The 25,481-nt window shown below is 40.7% G+C and overlaps 1 protein-coding gene across 5 annotated transcripts in view; it reads right to left on the reverse strand.

Annotated features, from left to right (window-relative positions):
- Window positions 1-25,481, reverse strand: part of ACYP2 (acylphosphatase 2) — a 176,364-nt gene that overhangs the window by 117,217 nt on the left and 33,666 nt on the right. The window contains exons 4-5 of one of the 5 annotated variants that reach the window (XR_007470859.1): window positions 22,878-23,161; window positions 21,499-21,577 (exon numbers count right to left, since the gene is read on the reverse strand). The exons of 2 other annotated variants lie outside the window; for them this stretch is intronic. Coding sequence is in view for 1 of the 3 variants with exons in the window: in XM_049695981.1 (XP_049551938.1) it covers window positions 23,056-23,161 (106 nt within the window). In the remaining 2 variants the exon portion in view is untranslated. Of the gene's footprint in view, window positions 1-18,833; window positions 23,162-25,481 lie in introns of those variants that run through there. 2 more of the 5 variants (XR_007470858.1, XM_049695981.1) reach the window with 2 other exon arrangements.

Raw genomic sequence — 25,481 nt, forward strand, 5'->3', positions numbered from 1 at the left:
GGTATTACCTCACACCGGTTAGAATGGGCATCATCAGAAAATCTATAAACAACACGTGCTGGAGAGGGTTTGGAGAAAAGGGAACCCTCTTGCACTGTTGGTGGGAACGTACATTGATACAGCCACTGTGGAGAACAGTATGGAGGTTCCTTAAAAAACTAAAAATAGAATTATCATATGATCCAGCAATCCCACCCCTAGGCATATATCTGTAGAAAACAATAATTCAAAATTATGCACACACCCCAATGTTCATTGCAGCACTATTTACAATAGCAAGGTCATGGAAGCAACCTAAATGCCCATCATCAGATGAATGGATAAAGAAGATGTGGTACATATATACAATGGAATATTACTCAGCCATAAAAAGGAATGAAATTGGGTCACTTGTAGAGACATGGATGGATCTAGAGACTGTCATACAGAGAGAAGTAAGTCAGAAAGAGAAAAACAAATATCATATATTAACGCATATACGTGGAATCTAGAAAAATGGTACAGATGAACCAGTTTGGAATGCAGAAATATAGACACAGATGTAGAGAACAAACGTATGGACAGGACACCAAGGGGGGAAAGTAGTGGTGGCGGGTGGTGGTGGTGGGATGAACTGGGAAATTGGGATTGACATATATACACTAATATGTATAAAATAGATAACCAATAAGAACCTGCTATATAAAAAATAAATAAAATTAAAACTTAAAAAACCCTACATTCCCTTTCAAATTCTTTCCACTAAATACTTTATATTATTCTAGAACTATGCACATGCAAGGAATTTAAAAGTGTCACCTAGTCTATTATCCAACATCCAAGCAAAGCCTCGACCAGAAAAAAGAAAATATCTCAGATGCAAGTAAAAGTGTTGTTTACAGCAATTCAACTGTTTTAAGAGCCCAGAACTAAGGACCTTGAAGTTGTGGGTTTGGGCCACAGCCTTACTTTAGTCTCTGGTAGCTACAGAGCACAGCCAGCCAACCATCTTGAAAATACATTTCCTTTGTCAATATAGACACTGTATAAAATAAATTGGATGAATTAGAAAAAAATCTCCATCACTACTGAATAAACAACTCAAGGAACATGCTCTACCCATAATACAGCAGTCATTTTATAAGGTGTTTATTGGGAGTTTTTAATGGCATTATAAATGCTTTGATATGTAATTTAAAAATCAGTATAAAATTGTATGTATATTCCAACAATAGGGAATTGTTTAAAAACAAAACACTAGTAAGTCTACACGATGGAATTTTATGTGGCCAATAAAAATCATGTTTCAGGAGAACACTTAAAGAAGGGGGAAATGTTTTCAGTTCATCTTTGCGATCAGTCATGGTCCTGCCAGGAAGCAGATGGCACACTCAAATGGGGTGATGGAGAAGAGTGGCTATTTACCAAGGATTGGTCAAGGATAAAGGAAACAAATGACAAACACCCTAGGGTGCTACCATCACTGGGGAGTCATTACCATCAACAGCCTGGAAGGGCAGGGAGGGAGCAATTACCTGAACACAACACAGTAACACCTGTAGCTGTCGAAGAGGGCTTCATGACAGGACCTATGGCCTTAGGTAGAGAAATGATGCCCCTTCCAACACAGAGCCTGGCAAGGAGGGATCTGGAGAATAAATACCCAAGTCTTTCTATCCTCCAACCTGCGACTGGCAGGCAAAGAGTGAGGGAGCCCACTGATGGAGTCCACAGAGGTCAGCTTCCCAGAACAGAGCTGGATGGAGGAGGGTGGAGTGTGGATCTAAAGGAGCAATTGGAGAATATCCAGCACAATATTTAGTGAAAAATCCGATTGCAATATAGGATTACAATAAAATTCCAAATGTGTAATAATATACATAGGTCAGGTTCCGCAGCAAACAGACTAAGATTGAGAGGAACTTCAAGATGGCAGAGGAGTAAGACCTGGAGATCACCTTCCTCCCCACAAACACATCAAAAATACATCTACATGTGGAACAACTCCTACAGAACACTTACTGAACGGTGGCAGAAGACCTCAGACTTCTCAAAAAGCAAGAAACTCCCCATGTACTTGGGTAGGGCAAAAGAAACAAGAAAAAACAGAGACAAAAGAATAGGGATGGGACCTGTACCTCTGGGAGGGAGCTGTGAAGGAGGAAAAGTTTCCAAGCACTAGGAAGCTGCTTCACTGACAGAGACGGGGGGAGTGGGGGAGAAGCTTCGGAGCCACAGAGGAGAGAACAGCAAGAGGGAGGCAGAGGAAAAAGTGGAGAGATTTCCACACAGACGATCGGTGCCGACCAGCACTCACCAGGCTGAGAGGCTTGTCTGCTCACTCGCCAGGGCGGGTGGGGGCTGGGAGCTGAGGCTCGGGCTTCAGAGGTCAGATCCCAGGGAGAGGACTGGGGATGGGTGCATGAACACAGCCTGGAGGGGGCTAGTGCACCACAGCTAGCTGAGAGGGAGTCCGGGAAAAAGTCTGGAACTGCCTAAGAGGCAAAAGACCATTGTTTCAGGGTGTGTGAGGAGACGGGATTCAGAGCACTGCCCAAGCGAACTTCAGAGATGGGTGTGAACCACGGCTATCAGCACAGACACCAGAGATGGGCATGAAATGCTAACATTGCTGCTGCAGCCACCAGGAAACCTATGTGCAAGCACAGGTCACTATCCACACCTCCCCTCCCAGGAGCCTGTGCAGCCCACCACTGCCAGGGTCCCGTGATCCAGGGACAAGTTTCCTGGGAAAGCACACAGCACACCTCAGGTTGTTGCAATGTCACGCTGTCCTTGGCCACTGCAGGCTCACCCAGCATTCCGTACCCCTCCCTCCCCCCAGCCTGAGTGAGCCAGAGCGCCCTAATCAGCCGCTCCTTTAACCCCCTACTGTCTGGACGAAGAACAGATGCCAGAGGTCAACCTACATGCAGAGGCAGGGCAAAATCCAAAGATGAACCCCAGGAGCTGTGAGAACAAAGAAGACAAAGGGAAATCTCTCCCAGCAGCCTCAGGAGCAGCGGACTGAATCCCCACAATCAACTTGCAGTACCCTGCATCTGTGGAATACCTGAACAATGAATCACCCCAAAATTGGGGCAGTGGACTTTGGGAGCAACTGTAGACTTGGGGTTTGCTGTATGAAACTGACTAGTTTCTGATTTATATGGGGTTTTTCGTTTAGTTTTTAGTGCTTGTTATCATTGGTGGATTTGTTTATTGGTTTGGATGCTCTCTCTTTTTTTAATTACATTTAAAATTTTTCATTTTAATAATATTTTAATAACTTTATTTTATAATTTTTTCTCTTTCTTTCTTTTTCTCCCATTTCTTCTGAGCTGTGTGGCTGACAGGGTCTTGGTGCTCCAGCCAGGTGTCAGGCCTGAGCCTCGGAGGTGGGCGAGCCAAGTTCAGGACACTGGACCACCAGAGACCTCCTGGCCTCAAGTAATATCAATCGGTGACAGATCTCCCAGAGATCTCCATCTCAACGCTAAGAACCAGCTCCACTCAACGGCCAGCAAGCTACAGTGCTGGACACCCCATGCCAAACAACTAGCAAGACATGAACACAACCCCACCCATAAGCAGAAAGGCTCCCTAAAATCAAAGTAAGTTCACAGAGACCCCAAAACACACCACCAGACTAGGTCCTACCCACCAGAAAGGCATGATCCAGCCTCATCCACCAGAACACAGGCACCAGTCCCTTCCCCCAGGAAGCCTACACAACCCACTGAACCAACCTTACCTACTGGGGGCAGACACCAAAACCTATGGGAACTACGAACTAACAGCCTGCGAAAAAGAGACCCCAGACACAGTAAGTTAAGCGAAATGAGAAGACAGAGAAATACACAGCAGATGCAGGAGCAAGGTAAAAACCCACCGGAACAAACAAATAAAGAGGAAATAGGCAGTCTACCTGAAAAAGAATTCAGAGTAATGATAGTAAAGCTGATCCAAAATCTTGGAAATAAAATGGAGAAAATACCAGAAACGTTTAACAAGGATCTAGAAGAACTAAGCAGCAAACAAACAGTGATGAACAATACAATAAATGAAATTAAAAATTCTCTAGAAGGAATCAATAGCAGAAAAACTGAGGCAGAAAAACCGATAAGTGACCTGCAGGATAAAACAGTGGAAATAACTACAGCAGAGCAGAATAAAGAAAAAAGAATGAAAAGGACTGAGGACAGTCTCAGAAACCTCTGGGACAACATTAAACACACCAACATTCTAATTACAGGGGTCCCAGAAGAAGAAGAGAAAAAGAAAGGGTCTGAGAAAATATTTGAAGAGATTATAGTTGAAAATTTCCCTAATATGGGAAAGGAAATAGTCAATCAAGTCCAGGAAGCACAGAGAGTCCAACACAGGATAAATCCAAGGAGAAACATGCCAAGACAAACATTAATCAAACTGTCAAAAATTAAATACAAAGAAAACATATTAAAAGCAGCAAGGGAAAAGCAACAAATAACACACAAGGGAATCCCCATAAGGTTAACAGCTGATCTTTCAGCAGAAACTCTGCAAGCCAGAAGGGAGTGGCAGGACATATTTAAAGTGATGAAAGGGAAAAACCTACAACCAAGATTACTCTACCCAGCAAGGATCTCATTCAGATGCGATGGAGAAATTAAAACCTTTACAGAGAAGCAAAAACTAAAAGAATTCAGCATCACCAAACCAGCTTTACAACAAATGCTAAAAGAACGTCACTAGGCAAAAAACACAAGAGAAGGAAAAGACCTACAATAACAAACCCAAAACAATTAATAAAATGGTAATAGGAACATACATATCAATAATTACCTTAAATGTAAATGGATTAAATGCTCCAACCAAAAGACATAGACTGCCTGAACGGATACAAAAACAAGACACATACATATGCTGTCTACAAGAGACCCACTTCAGACCTAGGGACACATACAGACTGAAAGTGAGGGGATGGGAAAAGATATGCCATGCAAATGGAAATCAAAAGAAAGCTGGAGTAGCAATACTCATAACAGACAAAATAGACTTTAAAATAAAGAATCTTACAAAACACAAGGGAGGACACTACATAATGATCAAGGGATCAACCCAAGAAGATATAACAATTATAAATATAGATAAACCCCACATAGGAGCACCTCAATTCAAAAAGCAAATGCTAACAGCCATAAAAGGGGAAATCAACAGTAACACGATAAAAGTAGGGGAATTTAACACCCCACTTTCACCAATGGACAGATCAACCAAAATGAAAATAAGTACGGAAACACAAGCTTTAAATGACACATTAAACAAGAGGGACTTCATTGATATTTATAGGACATTCCATCCAAAAACAACAGAATACACTTTTTTCTCAAGTGTTCATGGAACATTCTCCACAATAGATCATATCTTGGGTCACACATCAAGCCTTGGTAATTTTAGGAAAATTGAAATCGTATCAAGTATCTTTTCCAACCACAACACTATGAGAATAGATATCAATTACAGGAAAAAAACTGAAAAAAGTACAAATACATGGGGGCTAAACAATACGCTACTAAATAACCAAGAGATCACTGAAGAAATCAAAGAGGAAATCAAAAAATACCTAGAAACAAATGACAATGAAAACACGACAGCGCAAAACCTATGGGATGCAGCAAAAGCAGTTCTAACAGGGAAGTTTATAGCAATACAATCCTACCTCAAGAAACAAGAAACAGCTCAAATAAATGACCTAATCTTACACTTAAAGCAATTAGAGAAAGAAGAACAAATAAATCCCAAAGTTAGCAGAAGGAAAGAAATCATAAAGATCAGATCAGAAATAAATGAAAAAGAAATGAAGGAAACGAAAGCAAAGATCAATAAAACTAAAAGCTGGTTCTTTGAGAAGATAAACAAAATTGATAAACCATTAGGCAGACTCATCAAGAAAAAAAGGGAGAGGACTAAAATCAATAGAATTAGAAATGAAAAAGGAGAAGTAACAACTGACACTGCAGAAATACAAAGGATCATGAGAGATTACTACAAGCAACTCTATGCCAATAAAATGGACAACCTGCAAGAAATGGACAAATTCTTAGAAAAGCAAAACCTTCTGAGACTGAACGAGGAAGAAATAGAAAATATGAACAGACCAATCACAAGGACTGAAATTGAAACTGTGATTAAAAATCTTCCAACAAACAAAAGCCCAGGACCAGCTGGCTTCACAGGCCAATTCTATCAAACATTTAGAGAAGAGCTAACACCTATCCTTCTCAAACTCTTCAAAAATATAATAGAGGGAGGAACACTCCCAAACTTATTCTACAAGGTCATCATCACCCTGATACCAAAACCAGACAAAGATGTCACAAAAAAAGGAAACTACAGGTCAATATCACTGATGAACATAGATGTGAAAATCATCAACAAAATACTAGCAAGCAGAATCCAGCAGCACATTAAAAGGATCATACACCATGATCAAGTAGGGTTGATCCCAGGAATGCAAGGATTCTTCAATATACGCAAATCAATATGATAAACCATATTAACAAACTGAAGGATAAAAACCATATGATCATCTCAATAGATGCAGAAAAAGCTTTCGACAAAAGCCAACACGCATTTATGATAAAAACTCTCCAGAAAGTAGGGATAAAGGGAAATTACCTAAACATGATAAAGGCCACATATGACAAACCCACAGGCGACATCATTCTCAATGGTGAAAAACTGAAACCATTTCCACTAAGATCAGGAACAAGACAAGGTTGCCCACTCTCACCAGAAGAATTATAAGGAATCCAAATCAGAAAAGAAGTAAAACTGTCACTGTTTGCAGATGACATGATACTATATGTAGAGAATCCTAAAGATGCTACCATAAAACTACTAGAGCTAATCAATGAATTTTGTGAAGTAGCAGGATACAAAATTAATGCACAGAAATCTCTTGCATCCCTACACACTAATGATGAAAAATCTGAAAGAGAAATTAAGGAAACGCTCCCATTTACCACTGCCACAAATATAATAAAATATCTCAGAATAAACCTACCTAAGGAGACAAAAGACCTGTACGCAGAAAATTATAAGACACTGATGAAAGAAATTAAAGATGATATAACCAGATGGAGAGATATACCATATTCTTGGATTGGAAGAATCAACATTGTGAAAATGACTATACTACCCAAGGCAATCTTCAGATTCAATGCAATCCCTGTCAAACTACCAATAGCATTTCTCACAGAAGTAGAACAAAAAATTTCACAATTTGTATAGAAACACAAAAGACCCCGAATAGCCAAAGCGATCTTGGGAAAGAAAAACAGAGCTGGAGGAATCAGGCTCCCAGACTTCAGACTATACTACAAAGCTACAGTAATCAAGACAGTATGGTACTGGCACAAAAACAGAAATACAGATCAATGGAACAGGATAGAATGCCCAAGATAAAGCCACACATATATGGTCACCTTATCTTTGATAAAAGAGGCAAGAATATACAATGGAGGAAAGACAGCCTCTTCAATAAGTGGGGCTGGGAAAACTGGACAGCTACATGTAAAAGAATGAAATTAGAACACTCCCTAACACCATACACAAAAATAAACTCAAAGTGGATTAAAGATCTAAATGTAAGCCAAACACTATAAAACTCTTAGAGGAAAACATAGGCACAACACTCTATGACATAAATCACAGCAAGATCCGTTTTGACCCACCTTCTAGAGATACGGAAATCAAAACAAAAATAAACAAATGGGACCTAATGAAGCTTAAAAGCTTTTGCACAGCAAAGGAAACTGTAAACAAGATGAAAAGATAACCCTTAGAATGTGAGAAAATATTTGCAAATGAAGCAACTGACAAAGGATTGATCTCCAAAATTTACAAGCAGCTCATGCAGCTCAATATCCAAAAAACAAACAACCCAATCCAAAAATGGGCAGAAGACCTAAATAGACATTTCTCCAAAGAAGAGATACAGATTGCCAACAAACACATGAAAGGATGCTCAACATCACTAATTATTAGAGAAATGCAAATCAAAACTACAACGATGTATCACCTCACACCAGTCAGAATGGCCATCATCAAAAATGTACAAACAATAAATGCTGGAGAGGGTGTGGAGAAAAGGGAACCTTCTTGCACCGTTGGTGGGAATGTAAAGTGATACAGCCACTATGGAGAACAGTATGGAGGTTACTTAAAATACTAAAAATAGAACTACCATATGACCCAGCAATCCCACTACTGGGCATATACCCTGAGAAAACCATAATTCAAAAAGAGTCATGTACCACAATGTTCACTGTAGCACTATTTACAATAGCCAGGACATGGAAGCAACCTAAGTGTCCATCAACAGATGAATGGATAAAGAAGATGTGGCACATATATACAATGGAATATTACTCAGCCATAAAAAGAAACGAAACTGAGTTATTTGTAGTGAGGTGGATGGACCTAGAGTCTGTCATTCAGAGTGAAGTCAGAAAGAGAAAAACAAATACCGTATGCTAACACATATATATAGAATCTAAAAAAAAAGCTTCTGAAGAACATGGGGCAGAAGAGGAATAGAGACGCAGACATAGAGATGGACTTGAGGACACAGGGAGGGGGAAGGGTAAGCTAGGAAGAAGTGAGAGAGTGGCATGGACATATATACACTACCAAATGTAAAATAGATAGCTAGTGGGAAGCAGCCACATAGCACAGGGAGATCAGCTCGGTGCTTTGTGACCACCTAGAGGGGTGGGATGGGGAGGGTGAGAGGGAGACGCAAGCAGGAGGGGCTATGGGGATACATGTATATGTATAGCTGATTCACTTTGTTATACAGCAGAAACTAACACAACAATGTAAAGCAATGATGCTCCAACAAAGGTTTTAAAAAAAATAGCTTTTGAACATGTTAATGTATAAATGAACGTGAAAATATGAATTGTGTACAATACTAAAGAATTCATTAAAAAGAAATAGACTAAGATTTGCATGTGGGAAGTCTGTTGTGGAGTGCTCCTGGAAACGGTGGCTGTGAGTGGAAGAGAAGCAGGTTGGGCAGAGGAACAGGTTAAACTTTAATGCGGTTATAACAGAGGCCTTGGCCATTCCTACAAGGAGCTCTGAAACTGGGATGGCCCTTCAGAGTTGTCCGAATTGAAGTAAGAAGGGCTTTGGTAGTCCCTGAACAACCAGTTATTGAATGCAGGCTGCCCCATGAGGCCAAGGGCAATGCCTGGGTATGAGGCAGGAGACAGATGGGCCCTAGGCTGAGCATCTGGAGTTTGTCCCCTCTGGACAGATACTCCAAGATAAAGAGGAGATGAGTCCTTCCCAGATAAGAGACCACATATTTCTCATTCTCGAGGTCAAGACCTTCCCAACTATACACGTGCAGAGAGGCTCCTTGGAGGTAAAAAGGGAGTCATGTCAACCTACCCATAGGCCTCTTCACTGGAATCCATCTTGGCTAAGAGATGCATGCACACACATGGGAGGACCCTGAGATAAACCAAATACGGACTCAGAACCAGGCAAAGCAAGATGACTGCCCAAAGGAAACTCAGAAGAAATGCCCCATATAAGTGATTCAAACTACGATGAGGGCATGACTCTCTCTCTGAGCCAGCCCGTGTGAGTTTATTTACACGTACTCTTTTTCCTCCTAATAAACACTTTACTGGTTTCACTACTTTCTCCTTGTGGAAATTTATTTCTACAAAGCTGATGGGCCAGGGCCTTGTCACTGGCCACTGGTCCCTGGTGGTCTAGTGGCTAGGATTAAGTGCTCTCACTGCCACAGCCTCACTTCAATCTCTGGCCGAGGAACCGAAATCCTGCTTCAAGCCGCTGCAGGCCAAGGTCATCCGAGATCAGGTAGAGCCATTAGCAGCTACACTGCCAGCACTCAGTGACTGAGTGCATCATCCCCAAGCGGGTGTGTGTGCTGGGGTGGGGAGGGCGGGGCAGGAGGGAATGTCCACTAAGATAGCAGTTACTAACGGCTGATGGTTGAGTTATTTTCCTGCTTTGTTTTTTGGGTTTTTTAATACTTTTATGTTGTTCCAAATGTTCTAAAATATATTAGGAGACAACTGGCAATCTATCACAATATATTAATTTGATAATCAGTAAATTTACAGTAAAAAAAAAAAAAAGAAAAGGAAGTAAGAGGTGTTGCTGTTTGGTAATCTGTACACTCCTAGAAGATTTAGAACAAAACTTTCTCTTCCCTTGTAATTCTTATAATTCCCACTGTGTTGCAGATACATATGAGAGAAGGTTGGTGCCCTTGGCTACACATTCCACAGCATGGATTAAGGGCTTAAGTCAGAGGCTACTGTTACACATTGTCTGTTAATAACTTCAGTGTTATTAGTGTGATGTTAAGTACAAGCTGGTTAGTTTAACTTTTAATGCTGGGGTTGGTCAGGTAACTTGCTATAAAGAATCACAATGCAGAGTGAACAGCTGGCATTACATAAAACAGGCAACATTCCAGGGGCAGCTTCTACAAATCTTTCTACCATTCAGATCAATAAATGACACTCTGCTAACTATTAGGGTATTTTATTAATGGGATTTTATTGGTGAATTAGTGAGTTATTAGTCAACCTATGTTCAAAATATATATTATCACTGGTGAAATTAAAAGTATTCAACATATGTGGATTGGCTTGAATGACTCAGAAACACCCCTCAATCCTTGTACAAACATAAGAATCCAGCAAATCATAACATGTACTATTAGAGACAACATTAGGGGTTTGATTCTTTAATCGGTCCCATAGTTAGCTACTGGTTTCAGAGGAGTTCTGACTGCATGATGGCATGCCTTTCTTCAGTGAGTTTTGCATACAAGATACAGTGTAAGCACTTAAAAGAATCCCACAGAGCAGCAGGATTCCTCTGAGTTTTCAGAAAGTTTGAATGAACTGCTTTGGGCCACTTGCTAATAAATGTTTGGTTAATAATTGCCTTTTATGTCCCTGAATTTTGCTTGAAACCTGCTTTTATTATTACCTGATAGCAAGTCTGTGACAGAGTAGCTAAACACACCACTTCCTTGATAGCTATTATTATTCACCAAAAAGAACCTACGAGTCATGCATGTCTAAACTGGCTTAGGCTCATTTTGCAACATGCACTCCGCTAGCCAGGCCAAATACAGGGGACATCAAAAGAGGATATTATTCTTATCCTTTCGGAACAATCTACTGATTCAAGAATATTGTCACATTCTATTTTTAGGAGTAAATATATTGATTTCTTCATATAATAATTCCTCTCTTTCACTCTATTAGTTAATTCATTACCAGCTGGTAGTAACTGCTGGCTAATCAGTGTTCCTCATCAGGAGTCCACGAGCTACAGCCCAAATCTGGCCAGCCATCTGTTTTTGTACAGCCCACAGCTAAGCACAGTTTTTGATGTATTAAAACTGTCAGGAAAAAGGAATAATGTTCATGACATGGAAAAGTTATGTGAAATTCAGATTTCAGCATCCATGAATAAAGTTTTGTTTTTTGTTTTTTTTTGCGGTACGCGGGCCTCTCACTGCTGTGGCCTCTCCCGCTGTGGAGTATAGGCTCCGGACGCGCAGGCCCTGCGGCCGTGGCCCACGGGCCCAGCCGCTCCGCAGCATGTGGGATCCTCCCAGACCGGGGCACAAACCCGCGTCCCCCTCATCGGCAGGCGGACTCCCAACCACTGCCCCACCAGGGAAGCCCCCATGAATAAAGTTTTATTGGAACACAGCTTCATTCATTAGTTTACGCATCATCTATGGCTGCGTTTATACTATGATGATAGAATTGAATAATTGTGAATGAGACTATTAGGCCCATGAAGCCTAAACTATTTGCTATCTGCTCCTTTATAGAAAAGAAGTTTGCTGAACCTCTCCTCTTGATGGGATATACCACTGAGCAAGTCAGGATATAGGCTCAGTTCTCATATGAGCTTAGTTTCTGGAGAGAGACAGAGAACAAACACACACAGAAATACCCAACGGCAGTGAGTGCTATGGAAAATAAGGATGATGTGATAGGGACTGACACCAGGTCTACCGAGATGGAGTCCAACAAGGTCCTCTCTGAGGAAGTGATATTTGAGTGGGGAACGGAATGACAAGAAGACAGCCACGTGAAGACGGAGACTCCTCAAGCTTTAAGTATTAGGGAAGTGAAAAGATGGCCAGTGGGACAGGTGTATGGACAACAAGGGAAGAGTGATACAAGAGTTCATGTGCTCCCCTTGTTTCTAAAGATTGTCAGTGACAATAAGAATCTCCCTGGAATGTGGGGACAGCAGTTGAAGAGTCGTTCATAACCACTTGGTCAATGTAAAAGACCGTGTCAAAAGGGCAGACAGGCTCAGAGATTCTACCATTTCCCTCAGTTCACACCTCCAGAAGAGGTAGCAAATTATCTGCAAAATTCCCATCTCTCCTCCCACTTTTCATCTCTGAAGCATCTGAAAAAAGATATGAGTAGGGGCTTCCCTGGTGGCGCAGTGGTTGAGAGTCCGCCTGCCGATGCAGGGGACACAGGTTCGTGCCCCGGTCCGGGAAGATCCCACAGGCCGCGGAGCGGCTGGGCCCGTGAGCCATGGCCGCTGAGCCTGCGCGTCCGGAGCCTGTGCTCCGCAACGGGAGAGGCCACAACAGTGAGAGGCCCACGTACCGCAAAAAAAAAAAAAAAAAAAACAGATATGAGTAAGTGAGTGGAAATCAAAGTAACACATAAACCTTGCAACATGCCAGGTCCATGAGCTACAAACTAGAGACATAGGAGCTGAGAGATCACTGCGGTTCAATTCCCCCCCCCTTCCCCTCCCCGCATTCTCACACTGCTCCTTCTCCAGGTGGGGAAGCTAGCTTTGTCTCCACACTCATTCACTGTCATGGGTTATACACACTGTTGTGTGGTCGATGATCCGGGGACATGAAGGAAAGTCAACCCAGGCCGTCACTTCAGTTGTTACAAATGTGTTCACAAATAACAACACGTGATCACTCTGAGCAACTTCAAAAGCTTTACATAAAGCACCTGACTTTTCTGCTCTCCCTTTGTGAGCATTTATATATATATTTAATGACTATGGTTGGCGGGAATATGAATGTTTAAAATCGATAATCCTGTTAGTACAAGCAAAGAAGTCAGTACCTTTTTAAAGAAAACCAAGCCTCTCAAAAGGGGAGAAAGAAATGTAGTAAGGTTTAAAAAGCTGTTTTTAACTTATTTCCTAAGAAACCAAAACTAGAACTGACAAGTACAACTTCCAAAGAAGCTTAGACCTACTTAATTTAAGGGGTAAAAAAAACTCTCTTATATGAAATAAAATTAAATTCCCCAGTTAATTGTGTTTGTGATTCTTTCATTAGTGAAAATTGACCTTCATGAACAAAGAAATTGCCAGGGTTGCTCTCAAACAGGTTGATAGCGCATTTTGCAACCAACAACACATTGTAAGCCTTATACAACCATAAATGCCACCATAGTCTGCTGAAATTGTGCAAATAATAATTTCCTGGCACCTAAATTTACTTAATAAATAAAAGTAATTTCAGTCACTAGGAATGAAAACTTAGTAGAGAGACAACAGTAAAGTCATTCTTCTGTAACATCATTGTATTCCACTCAGTATCTTCAGTACGAGGAAGGAACATGTGATTGAAAATTGAGCTCATATATAAAGTCCTAAGTAGTTGTATGAAAGGAAAATGTCCATATTTGGGGCTAGACAGAGCAGACATGAAAGAAGACCATCAGGAAACTGGGAATCTACGATCAATTCAGGAGCCTCAAAAATCATATGCTCAGCCTGTCATGCTCCCAACACTCCCCCCATGATTAAGCTATAGAAGAGGGGCAGTTAAAGGTCAGCCCTGAGAACCCTCCTCCCACCTTTGACTACCTAACTACATTCCATTCCAGAAGCTCCAGGGCTTCAGATATATAGGTCAGGAGACCAAGGGTATAAAGCATATTCTCCTTCTTTTTGCCTGTCCAAATTCTAACCTTTCTTTCTCAACCTCCCACCTTTTTGTGAAGCCACATTCACAATCCCTGCTCTCAAGACTCTTCACAGTCTAGCCAGAGATATGAACATGCTTCCAACCATCTAAGAGATTGTGTCTATTCCGACAAAATGTTTTAATAAAGTTTAAAGGGATTTGGGAATAAAAGTTTTCCTAGTACCCAGAGTTGACAACCAAGTATTATTATCACCAAATTCTAAAAGGAGAAATGAACGATTAGAGCCAGGGTCTTCTGAGGAGGAAGATGAACAGCTGCACCCAACTTCCAAGCTTTAAGAGAATCTGAGAAGGGGGAGGCAAGTCACAGGCACCTGCAAGGGCAGCTTGGTAAGTGTCATGTTCTTGGGGAATACACTGCCTCGCTTAGTGGTGAACACAAAGTGCTAAGAATATAAAAACCGACTGCTGATTCATTTAACTAAAAGTCAGATGTAACCATACTGGGGAAATGAGGGAAGGAATATGTGGTATAAGTACTATAAGAGTTATGACTTCACCTATCATAATAGAAAGTCGATAGATAATAGCTAAAATTAATGGTTTAAGACATACCAGTTTGAGTATATTATTTTGAAATTGGGAGGAATGCCCAAAGAAATCACTAAAACAGTGATTGAGGAATGAGATGAGGTGGGTTGGAAAGGGGTGCCTGCCTTTTTTTAAAAAAATCTATTTTAGCGGGCTTCCCTGGTGGTGCAGTGGTTGAGAGTCCGCCTGCTGATGCAGGGGACACAGGTTCGTGCCCCGGTCCGGGAAGATCCCACATGCCGCAGAGCGGCTAGGCCCGTGAGCCATGTGTCCAGAGCCTGTGCTCCGCAACGGGAGAGGCCACAACAGTGAGAGGTCCGCGTACCGCAAAAAAATATATATATATATATGTGTGTATATATATATATATATATATATATATATATATATTAGCACTATTAGACTTTTTAAACATGTGCAGATATTATTTTGTTTAAAAAACAAAATTAACATAAAAACAGAAGACAATATTTTTATTTAGGGAAAAAAATCTAATAATTTTTGTGGACCTTTTCTGTGAGCTGTTTGTCCAAGATGTCTAGGGTAACATGGGTATAGCTGATAGATAATAGCTGGTCTTAAATTCCTACTGGTCTTAAATTCCTACAGTTTAGTGAGTATTCTAATGTGAGGGCCAAAGAAAGGGGAGTATATGTGTATGTATGTCAGTAAAGCCCATAGATTAGACATTAAAGTAGGGGTTTTGGGGCTGGCAAGTGGAAGGCTCTCATGGGCAGGCCCCAAAGTCACAGAAGCAGATAAAAACCAGGCAGACCCACCAAACAAAGTAGAGAAGAATGACATTCAGGGACACAAGGACACAGTGGCCCTTTAGTGTTGGCACAAATGGCGCTACACATGTTAACTGGCCCTGGGAGATTCACTGCTGAAAGTATAGACAGAAATCATCATCAGGAGAAGGTTAACTTTTGTTAAATAGCTTCCAATTAGAAGGAGAAAAAGTAAGGGATGAGTGTAATATACTTTAGAAAGAATACCATCTAAAATAGTTTAGGTTAAAAAAAATTCTGTAACATTCCTATTTGGCTCTTCAGCAGCAAAATCAAGTTTTACAAATCAAATTTAAAGGAATGGAAACTGCTGCCAAAAACAGAGCTTTGGCTTATCTTACCAATGTTGGTCACCTTGGCTGACCATTTTATATGGCATTTGTGGTTCTGGTATGCAATACAAAGTTTGCCTTTATCATCCTTAGCTAATCCACAAAATGGCAATACATAAAAGTTTATTTCTAATAGACACACCCAGACTAGAGTTAACGTATTACCTATAATAATCATCCTCTACATTAGTAGTGTCTTATCCATTTTATACTTTGCCAAGAGATACTTTATATTCATTTTCATAGCTCTTCCTCTTTATTAACTTGAGTTTCTCTTACTTTAATTCAATGATTACCATATACATATTTTTAAATAACTCAGCCAATATATAACAATAGTTGACTTCTATACCTGTCTAAATATTATCCTAGTAATGTGTCTAAAATTATATTAATAACTCTTCCCTTGATAATATACAATTACTTTTTATGGTCCCCAAATCACCATTTGTCTTGCTTTTTTCCTTTAACGGACATTCTGATGTAGGAGATTTGACACAGTGGTTTTGTCTGGGGCGTGTTCTGATGGAGCCAAGGGGCAAAGTGAACATTTTGACAGAACAGTTTTGAGCAATCTACACCAAAATATAGAAACAATTTTTATTATAAATCACAGTAACACCAGCAGTGGAGAAATGGGATGGAGTGAGGTTCTGGGATGGCATGGGGCCCAGGAACAGGATGAGGATTTCTTTTTTGCACATTATATGGTAATTTTTTAAAGTTGGTTTCTTATTTAGAACTTATCAAAATATTCTAGACTCAAAACAATTTCATCGGTATAGACTGACAACGACCATTAAGCCATTATTCTGACTCTTTATATATCTCCTACCCAACTCTCTTCCCATTGGATTTTCATGCCAGTCTTAAGTACTATAAATAAGATTACGGACATCGTGACTTTTCACCCGAGTATTTCAGAGCACAGCTTTGAAAAATAAAGACATTTTCCTACATAACCATGATGTTACTGTCATACCTAACAAATTTAGCACTAATTCCTTAATATTCTTTAATACGTAAGCCATATTCGAATGTCCCCTATCAGTACCTCAAATGTCTTTTACAGCTGGTTTGTCCCAATTAGGGAAGAAGAAATCAGTCTATTTTTGTGACAGAAATATGGAAAAATATTACAAGTGTAAGATCTAGATGTAGATGTTCACTGTGCTCTTCCCTTACTTTTCTATGCATTTGAAAAATTTTATAATATAATGATTTAATTCTTTTGGACATTTTATCTGTGCAAATATGTCTATATATGTGAAAGCGGTGGGAAGTTTCTAACTCATGCTACTGAGCCCTGCCCTGTTCGACATTGTCATAATTATTTGGACAATTGTATAGAAAGGATATTTATAATATTTCTCAGTTGATGATCTGGGAGAAACAATGAGTGTGTTAGATAGCTGAATCAAGATCCAAAAATGTAACAAGAACTGGTAAAGGAATGAGTGGTGATACATAAAAATATATCCAGTGTTCAACAAGAGCTGGAAGCAGAAGGTCACTGGTCAATAGATGTAGTAATGAAGAAGGGACGTAAGGATTACCATCTAGCTTTTGTGACAGCTAGAGCAAATGGAAATGTTGGAAGCATTAAGAAAACAAAAGTTTTTATTTTTTTTTAAGAGGGGCTGCTGCTCTCCCTGCTTATGAGCTGCATCTGTCAGCTTTGTCAGAAGATATTACCATGGGCACTATTACCATGGGCACTGGGATGGTAAATGTGCAACTAGGGAAGGAGAGGGAGTGGTATGGGAGGTGGGACTACAAAAGCCAAATTGTTGTAGAATCTTGATTTAAGTTTCCATTGTTATGGAAGGCAGAGACTGTATTACTCATCTCTGTGTCCACGGTTCTCAGCACTCTACCTGACATATAGCAGATACTTCACAATGTTCATGGAATAAATGAATTCTTTCCTACAGGCTACAGGCAATAATCTATGCATCAACTGATGTATTGAAGACTTACAGTTCTTTGGATGCTCTAAGGCAACAGCATGGCCACATGGAATATACATACCTTGGGTCTCTTTGCCTGGCCAACCAAACAGCATGATGTCAATAATTGAGGTTGCCCCCACATAAAAGCATCAACAATGAGGCATCACTGGACCAATGGACCAGGCTGCACTTTTGCCAGATGACTGTCTAAACTGGAATGTAAAGTGGCAAACATCTCAGGAGAGAGGGTCATGTGAGTGTGTTTTGGCATATTAAGATACTGTGTTTTCTATAACAATTTAGGCTGGGTAGTTCAGACTCAGTGCTCTTACATGTGTTCCAAGGATTTGGGGAGCTATAATCTTTTGCAAAATGGCCAGTAAGTGTCGATAAAGAGCCACCCGGATATGCTGCCAGAAGATTTCTTCATCCAGCGTCCAAGGTGCATCAGCTTTCCCATGGGGCAGAGTAGGAGGGAAACGCTTTTGTTCAGAATGCTCTCCTGGTACCAACCCTCCTCTCTTGCCTGAGGCACTGGTGATCAGATGTGACACAGCTCCGAACCATCTTATCATGTATAGGGCATGGTGATACCTGGCATTGCCTTTAAGTGTAGTTTCCTTCTGCCTCAAGTCCTAGAAAACTTTTGTTGTCTCTGAAGTGTAAGAGTATGTGAGAGATAGAGTTTGTACATGTGTATGATTCTAGATAACTTCTCAGGTCCCTTCTAGATCTCAAGTTTTAGGATGATTATTTTGATAGTACTTCTAACAATGCTATTCCAGCTTTGGAATTTGTGATGACTAGCGGTATTCAAAACATATTCTTGGTTGCAGAAAATAAGGCAGAGGACCATATAGGGAGATAAAAAACCAAAAAGATGGGAGTGAAATATATAAATTTCAAACCATTAAAAAGGCAAAACCATTTAACCCAATTTGTCTATACGGTGTCTCCAAGATTGTTAGTTGGAAAGTAAGGCTGTTTGTCCCAAGGGGCACTTCAAAAGGATAAACATAGTCGCAAAGCCCCTAGTTTCCATTTATATTGAGCAAATTATCTTAACTTCTCTTTAATCCGTTGATATTTTCAGTTTATATTGCCCCTTTGCCAAATCTCTTATTTTCTGCATTGTTCTCTCATGCATACTGCCAAGGGCACCAAAGGCAATGGCCTTCCAGCAACAATTTCTGCCTCCACCCGGCACATTCCACTAATGACTCTTCCTAAATCATCGTTATGATTGGGTCATTCTCTCTCTCTCTCTCTCTCTCTCTCTCTCTCACACACACACACACACACACACACCTCAAAGTCTTCAATGTCTCCTTGCTGCACAAGGGGTTAAGTCTAAACTCATAAACCTGGCAGTTAAATCCTAACTAATCTGGCTCCAGCTCACTTTTAAAATCTCTCCCAGAAAGAAAGTCTAAACTCCATGTAGTCTGAACTATTCCTGTATTCCCATGTGGTTCACTTCTGGAAGTTGCATCCTGGCCCTACCGCCCTGTCTTTTATGGAGTCCTCTCCTTCACTCTGCTCTGAATATCTAAATTCTACCCACCCCAAAGTCCAAATCAGACTCCATAGTTTTAACCTCCTCAGCCAATAACTACCTTTTGGTCTCCTGAGGTTCTACCACACTTCTTTACCATTGGACAGCATGCTCTCTATACTGGTAATTAACTTTCACAGGCATAGGTTTTGTTTCCTTGAGTAGATTAGAATCTCAGTGTTAAGGACTTTTTTTTAAATTTCCCAAAGTGCCTAGCACAATGCTTCACATGGCAGGTGCTAAATAAATATGGAGCACTCAATGATTCCACAGGGACAGAGAAGAGAATGATGGTTGCCAAGGGGGTGAGGGGTGTGAGAGGGGTTAGATTGGGAGGTTGGGATTAGCAGATGCAAACTGGTATATGCAGAATGGATAAAAAACGAGGTCCTACTGTACAGCACAGGAAACTATATTCAATATCTTGTGATAAACCATAATGGAAAAGGCTATGAAAAAGAATGTATATATATATGTATAACTGAGTTACTTTGCTGTACAGCAGTAATACAACATTGTAATTCAACTACACGTCAATAAAAAAAAACATAAATGAATGATTCCAAACATTTGTGAACCACTTCTTTTTGTCTGAAAACATCACCTAACTTCAGGACTTTCTTTCTAGCTTCATCATGCCATGAATAAGTTTCTCAATTAAAAACTAACGCACTCCTCAAGTGTGCCTGCTTCTGATACAGTAGAGGGCCTCAGAGACAGTACCTGGCAAACAAACCCTCTTGTAGCACTTAATAAGGGTGAGTCACTTTATAGACAAATGAGCACTATATTCCAGAAATTGTCTCTTTCCACTGTGATTAAAAAGGAAAAACTCATTGACCTTAGATATACTAAACCAAAAATATATACTCAGAAATCATAGGTAACTTTGATATGTGGGCATGAGTATGGTCTTAACACGTGCTATGTGTCTGGTCAATATCCTCCATACTCCAGATGTGCTCCATGGATAAGCAAAACCTACATCACTTGGGAGCTTGGGTTAGAAATGCAGAGTATCAGGCTCCACCTCAAACTTACTGAATGAGAATTCTGCCTTTTAACAAAGTCCCTAGATGATTTTAAGAGCCTTGAGCAACCCCAAAATGGGCACAGATTATGGCACAGGAGTTTTTTGGTTTTTTTTTTTTTTATGTAGGCGCCAGTGACTATAGGATTTCTCTCCTTTCAAAATAGCATATACCAGTGGTTCGACACTTGCGGGACCCCACCCCCAGGGTTTCTCACTCAGTAGGCCTGGGGTGGGACCCCAGAATCTGAATTTCTAACCAACTTCCAGGTGATGCCAATGGTGATGCTGCTGGTCCGGGAACCACAACCACTGGCTCACATCACCTAAAACTAACATGAGGCATATTCTAGGAACTTTGCTTCAAGTGCACTCCCAGTAGAAGGGAGAATACTGAGATAGCAAAGAGGAAAGAGCAAAAGAAGTGGCAGCAAAATGTTTCATTTATGTTACAGGAAGGTAGCTGTTAACATTCCTTTGTACACAATGGGGTAAATATAGTTGAAGAAATTACTATAGCAACAGCTATGTTATCCCCCAGATTTTTTCTTACTGACATTATTCAGAAAAGGAAGCCCATCTTATAGAAATTCTATTTCAACACTGAGACTTATAAAAAACAAAAGCTCTAGGAAACATACTCCATTCGTTAACGACTATGGGAAAACAATACAGATTTAAGATGGTTTTGAAAATGACTCTCTGAGGCCTGGATTTGGATTCTTTGGTCAAGCAGTGAAATAAAAATGAGTTTTTAGATCTATGACTCTAAAACAAGAAGAAAAGGAAAGCAGAGCAATGTTGCGAATGTCTTATAAACTTTTAAATTAAAAAAATCTCAAATACCTCCTTTTTTAAAACTAAGACTCTCAAAATTATAAATAAAACAATATATGTATGTATAAACCAAAGAGCTCCACCTAGAGTTGGAAGAAAGTGTTATTACTTAACACACACAAATACAAATAACAGAGCACTATTTACCCATATCTTATCTATACTCTTTTTTGCTTATGGTGAAAATATCTATTTTTATGAAATCTTTATAAAAAGGATAACTTTCTGAAGTGTGAAATATTGTTAACTAAAGAACTGAGTTTTTAATAATGCTGTAACCTATGTTTCTTCTAAAAGTTTGGCAGTAATATTTGTTACTGTGGATGATCTAGAAGCCATTGTCTTAAAGCAAATTATTTAAAAGTTGGGATAGTGTCTAAAGCATCAAGGAGAAGCTTAAAAAATGGATTCTTACCTGAACTTGCTGTATGAACTTGAGCAACTCACCTTCCAGCTCTGAGCTGTCTCATCAATGAGGGTTAAATAAGATCAGTTGTTCTCAGCCCTGATTGCACATTGGAAGCATCTGGGAGCAATAGAAAGCAATTGATGCCTGGGTCCTAACCCCAGAGATTGCGATTTAGTTGTTCTACTAGGGGGCCCAACCTAGTTGCCATGAAAAAGCTCCCCATGTGATTCTAATATGCAGATAGGTTTCTTTGGATCAGTGACTCACCTAGCTCTCTTCCACCCCCAAGCCTATTATTCTAGTTAGTGGTTCTTAAGCTTTAGGTACTTCAAGAGTCACCTGGAAGTCTTGTTAAAACACAGATTGCTGGACTCACCCCCAGGGCTTCTGATTCCGTAGGGGCCCAAGAATTTGCATTTCCAACAAGTTGCCAGTAATGCTGATGCTACTGGTCCAGAGTCATACTTTGAGAATCACTGTTCTAGATGGTGACCTCAAAATTAGATTTTCTGAATTCCTTGTATTATTTTCCCTCTACTTTATCAAACCACAGTATGGCATTGTTAATTAGTCTCCCTGATTCCAAGCTCTCTTCCTCCAGTTCTTAGCCCACGCTACCAAGTTAACATCCTAACCCCCAAGATCCTGTGCTACTCCTGGCCTAAAACTTTTCAATGACTCCCCAACACTGACAGAAGACAAGACCAACTAACATGACACGCAAGGCTTTTCACAGTTTGACCCCAAACCTCCTTCCCAGCCTCAATTGGGCAATTCAAGGACAAACAGGACAACCCCTTCCCTTCAGGAGTCTTGAGATGTGTGGTAGGCATTGTTGAGCAGTGAACCCACCACCATTACCCTCCTCACTATATAATACATATTTTTATTTTCTATATATTATGAGGTTTTGACATCTTAAAAAGCCTTTCTAGCTGGAGAGAGACTGCCCTTCCTGGGCACTTGTCAATTCTTAGAGACAACAAAGAGCTCAGCCCTGAGCCTGCCTTTAATATGCAAACTAACCAATCCAGAGCCCTACCTCCTTCATGGGGCCCTGCATCCCAGGAGGCAACTGTCCTCTCCTTTAAATTTCCCAGGGCCAGATTCCAGGCAACTGGGGACCACCCCTACAGTCCAAAGCCCTCCAGAATAATTCCTACTAGCCAATCCTAAACTGTTCACCTGCCCTGCCTTGCCTTACCTTCCCCACAGACACCCCAACAAAGGCTCTGGCCTAACCCTTCCCCTCACTCCATCCTGACTCCCCTGGTGTTGTCCCCTTGACCCGGCATGGCATGCCATGCCTTCTGTCTCTAGGACCTGGGAGCATAGTAAGCGTTTTTTTTCCTGAGCTTCAGTGAGGTTACCTCAGTTAGGTGGCTGACCATCTCATAAAAGAACACAAAACACTCACCTTCCTTACCAGTGGCCGGGAATGCTGATTCAGCTAGAGATGGCCAATGGCATATACATGGAAGTGTGCTGCAGGCTTGTGGGAAAGTTCGCTTCCCAGATAAAAAGGAACAGACCCAGAGCCATTCCTTCCTCCACCTCTGAGTGTAGTCGCAATGTTGGAAGTTGGAGCAGTCCTTTTACAGCCACGAAGGAAAGAACAAGTAAATCCCACAGACCCAGGTCCTGACGTTGAGGATCAGCTGGCCAAGCGCAACATCCACCGACCTCCAGGCCCCTTTATATCTGAGAAGAACAAACCCCCCCACTCGTTTGAGCCACTTGCTTTATACCCTTGCTTACAGCTGATAGCAATCTCTGGGGATGGAGGTGGGAGATAATAAGCAAGTAATTCTTCAACACAGCTGTGCTAAGTGACTTGAAGAAGCAGAGCATATGGTGAGAGGGGATAACAGGTGAGCTGGGAGAGGCCTGCAGATAAAGCAGGCAGAGGGGAGCTTCCACAAGAGTCCTCAGAGAGGAAGTGCATGGTGTGGCGAGGGACTGAAAGGCCCATGAGAGGGAGAGCAGCAGAAGAGGCCAGAAAGAGAGGCAAGGCCTGGCCTGCTCCCCAAAGCAGGAGGGAGCACCTTCCACTGTGCAGCCCAGCTCTCCATTCCCAGCCTCCACCCTTGTACCTCCCATCCTGTGCTGAATTCACCTGTTTCCTTTTCCCTCACTTAGACTGTTTGGACTTTTCACAATACCTTTAATCATCTTTGTACCCCCAGCAGCTAGCGAAGGGATGCGGAAAGACACCTAATAAATATTCACCAAATGAAAAAATTATCATGATAGGTTATTGTAACTATTTAATCCAATAAGGGGGCTAATTCATGACTGTTTCTGAGGCCCAGTTCTGCAATTGAGTCCCGCCACCCACTCAGTATGCCGCTTTACATGATTGGATGAGATGCTTGCTCCATTAGAGCCTTATGGGGGTTAAAATATTAGGTGACCTTTGATGAGCCTGTCAGCTCTACAATTTCCTGATTTTTAAGTATTTTTTAAAATCACAAGGAGCTTGATGTTATCACCCCAGCAAAAGAGAGAGGCAGAAATAGTTCTTTATGCGTTGAAATATTATCCATATTTGATTTTAAGCAGCAGGTTGTGGGTTATTTAATTTCCATTTCTTAATTTTTTTTTTTTTTTTTGCGGTACGCGGGCCTCTCCCGTTGCTGAGCACAGGCTCCAAACGCGCAGGCCCAGCGGCCATGGCTCACAGGCCCAGCCGCTCCGCAGCACGTGGGATCCCCCCGGACAGGGGCATGAACCCGTGTCCCCTGCATCGGCAGGCGGACTCTCAACAACTGCGCCACCAGGGAAGTCCCATTTCTTAATTTTTTTATAATTGACTTGATTCACTTAAATTATCTAAATCAGTCCAATTGCTTGCTTACAAATTACAAAGGAGAACAAAACTTCATCCATGAGTCCTTATTTTACTCAGCATTTATTTGAAAAATACTTCATAGATTTTATAATTAAAAGTGAATCACCAAGTTTAAATTTAAAATGCACATAGCCTTTAACTCATGTCCAGGAATCAACACTTCAAAAATACTGGGCAAAGCAAACACTTAATGTCAGAGTCGTGGTGGAGGCGGCAGCAGGGAGCAGTATTTTATTGGTCTGAATTGTGGCACATGATGGTAATAAAAAGTGGACTGATTTCAGTTAGTTGTTTTCAGGTTCCCTGCACACACGCATCCTTATTGCCTGCTCTCCACCCTGCATGCTGTTCCCTCCACCCAGATTCAGGGCACTGGCAGCCTCTTTTTCACCAAGCAGCCCTCAGCTCAGATGTCACCTCCCTGGAAAGCTCTTCCCTGAGCAGTCCATCTAAAGTAAAAAAACCACCACTCCCTTCATGGCATTTACCACTATCTGAAAATATCCAGTTTATTTAGTGTTTTTTGTGGGAAGCCCCACACAAGAAATTGAACATCATCTCTGGCTCACTGCTGAATCCCAGCACTGGACTGTGCCTGGCACACAGAATAGGTTCCAAATAAATAAGTGTGGAATAAATGAAAAATATATACATATTCATATGTACAAGAATGCTCATGTAACGAGATTCATAATAGCAAAAAGCTGCAATGACCTGAATGGCCAATAATAGATGAGTGATTAAATAAATTATGATTTATCTATACAATGGAATACTCTGCAGTGATTTAAAAGAACATTTACTGCCATGAAAATATATTGACAATACATAGTACTGTGGAATTTTTTTAAGTTTCAGAACAATATGTGCAGCATCATCCCATCTTTATAAATGATAGAGATAAATGTAATTATATGGGTATATATAGTTGGGTATTTTTTTACAATGAAAGATACCATATTATGCTATATGAATTTTTTAACATATATACACGTTTTTATACACATAGGGAAAAAGATGTGGAGGACTGTGGTATTAGGAGGACAGGCAGGGGTTACCTCTCTTACTCCATACAATTCTGTATCATTTGAATTTTTGGAACACTCATGTAAACCTTTTGCAAACTAAAAAAAAAATTACCACATTTATTTTGTAGTGAGGTGACTGAAA

The sequence above is a fragment of the Orcinus orca genome, chromosome 13 (assembly GCF_937001465.1).
Source record: "Orcinus orca chromosome 13, mOrcOrc1.1, whole genome shotgun sequence".
Taxonomy (NCBI): Eukaryota; Metazoa; Chordata; class Mammalia; order Artiodactyla; family Delphinidae; genus Orcinus; species Orcinus orca.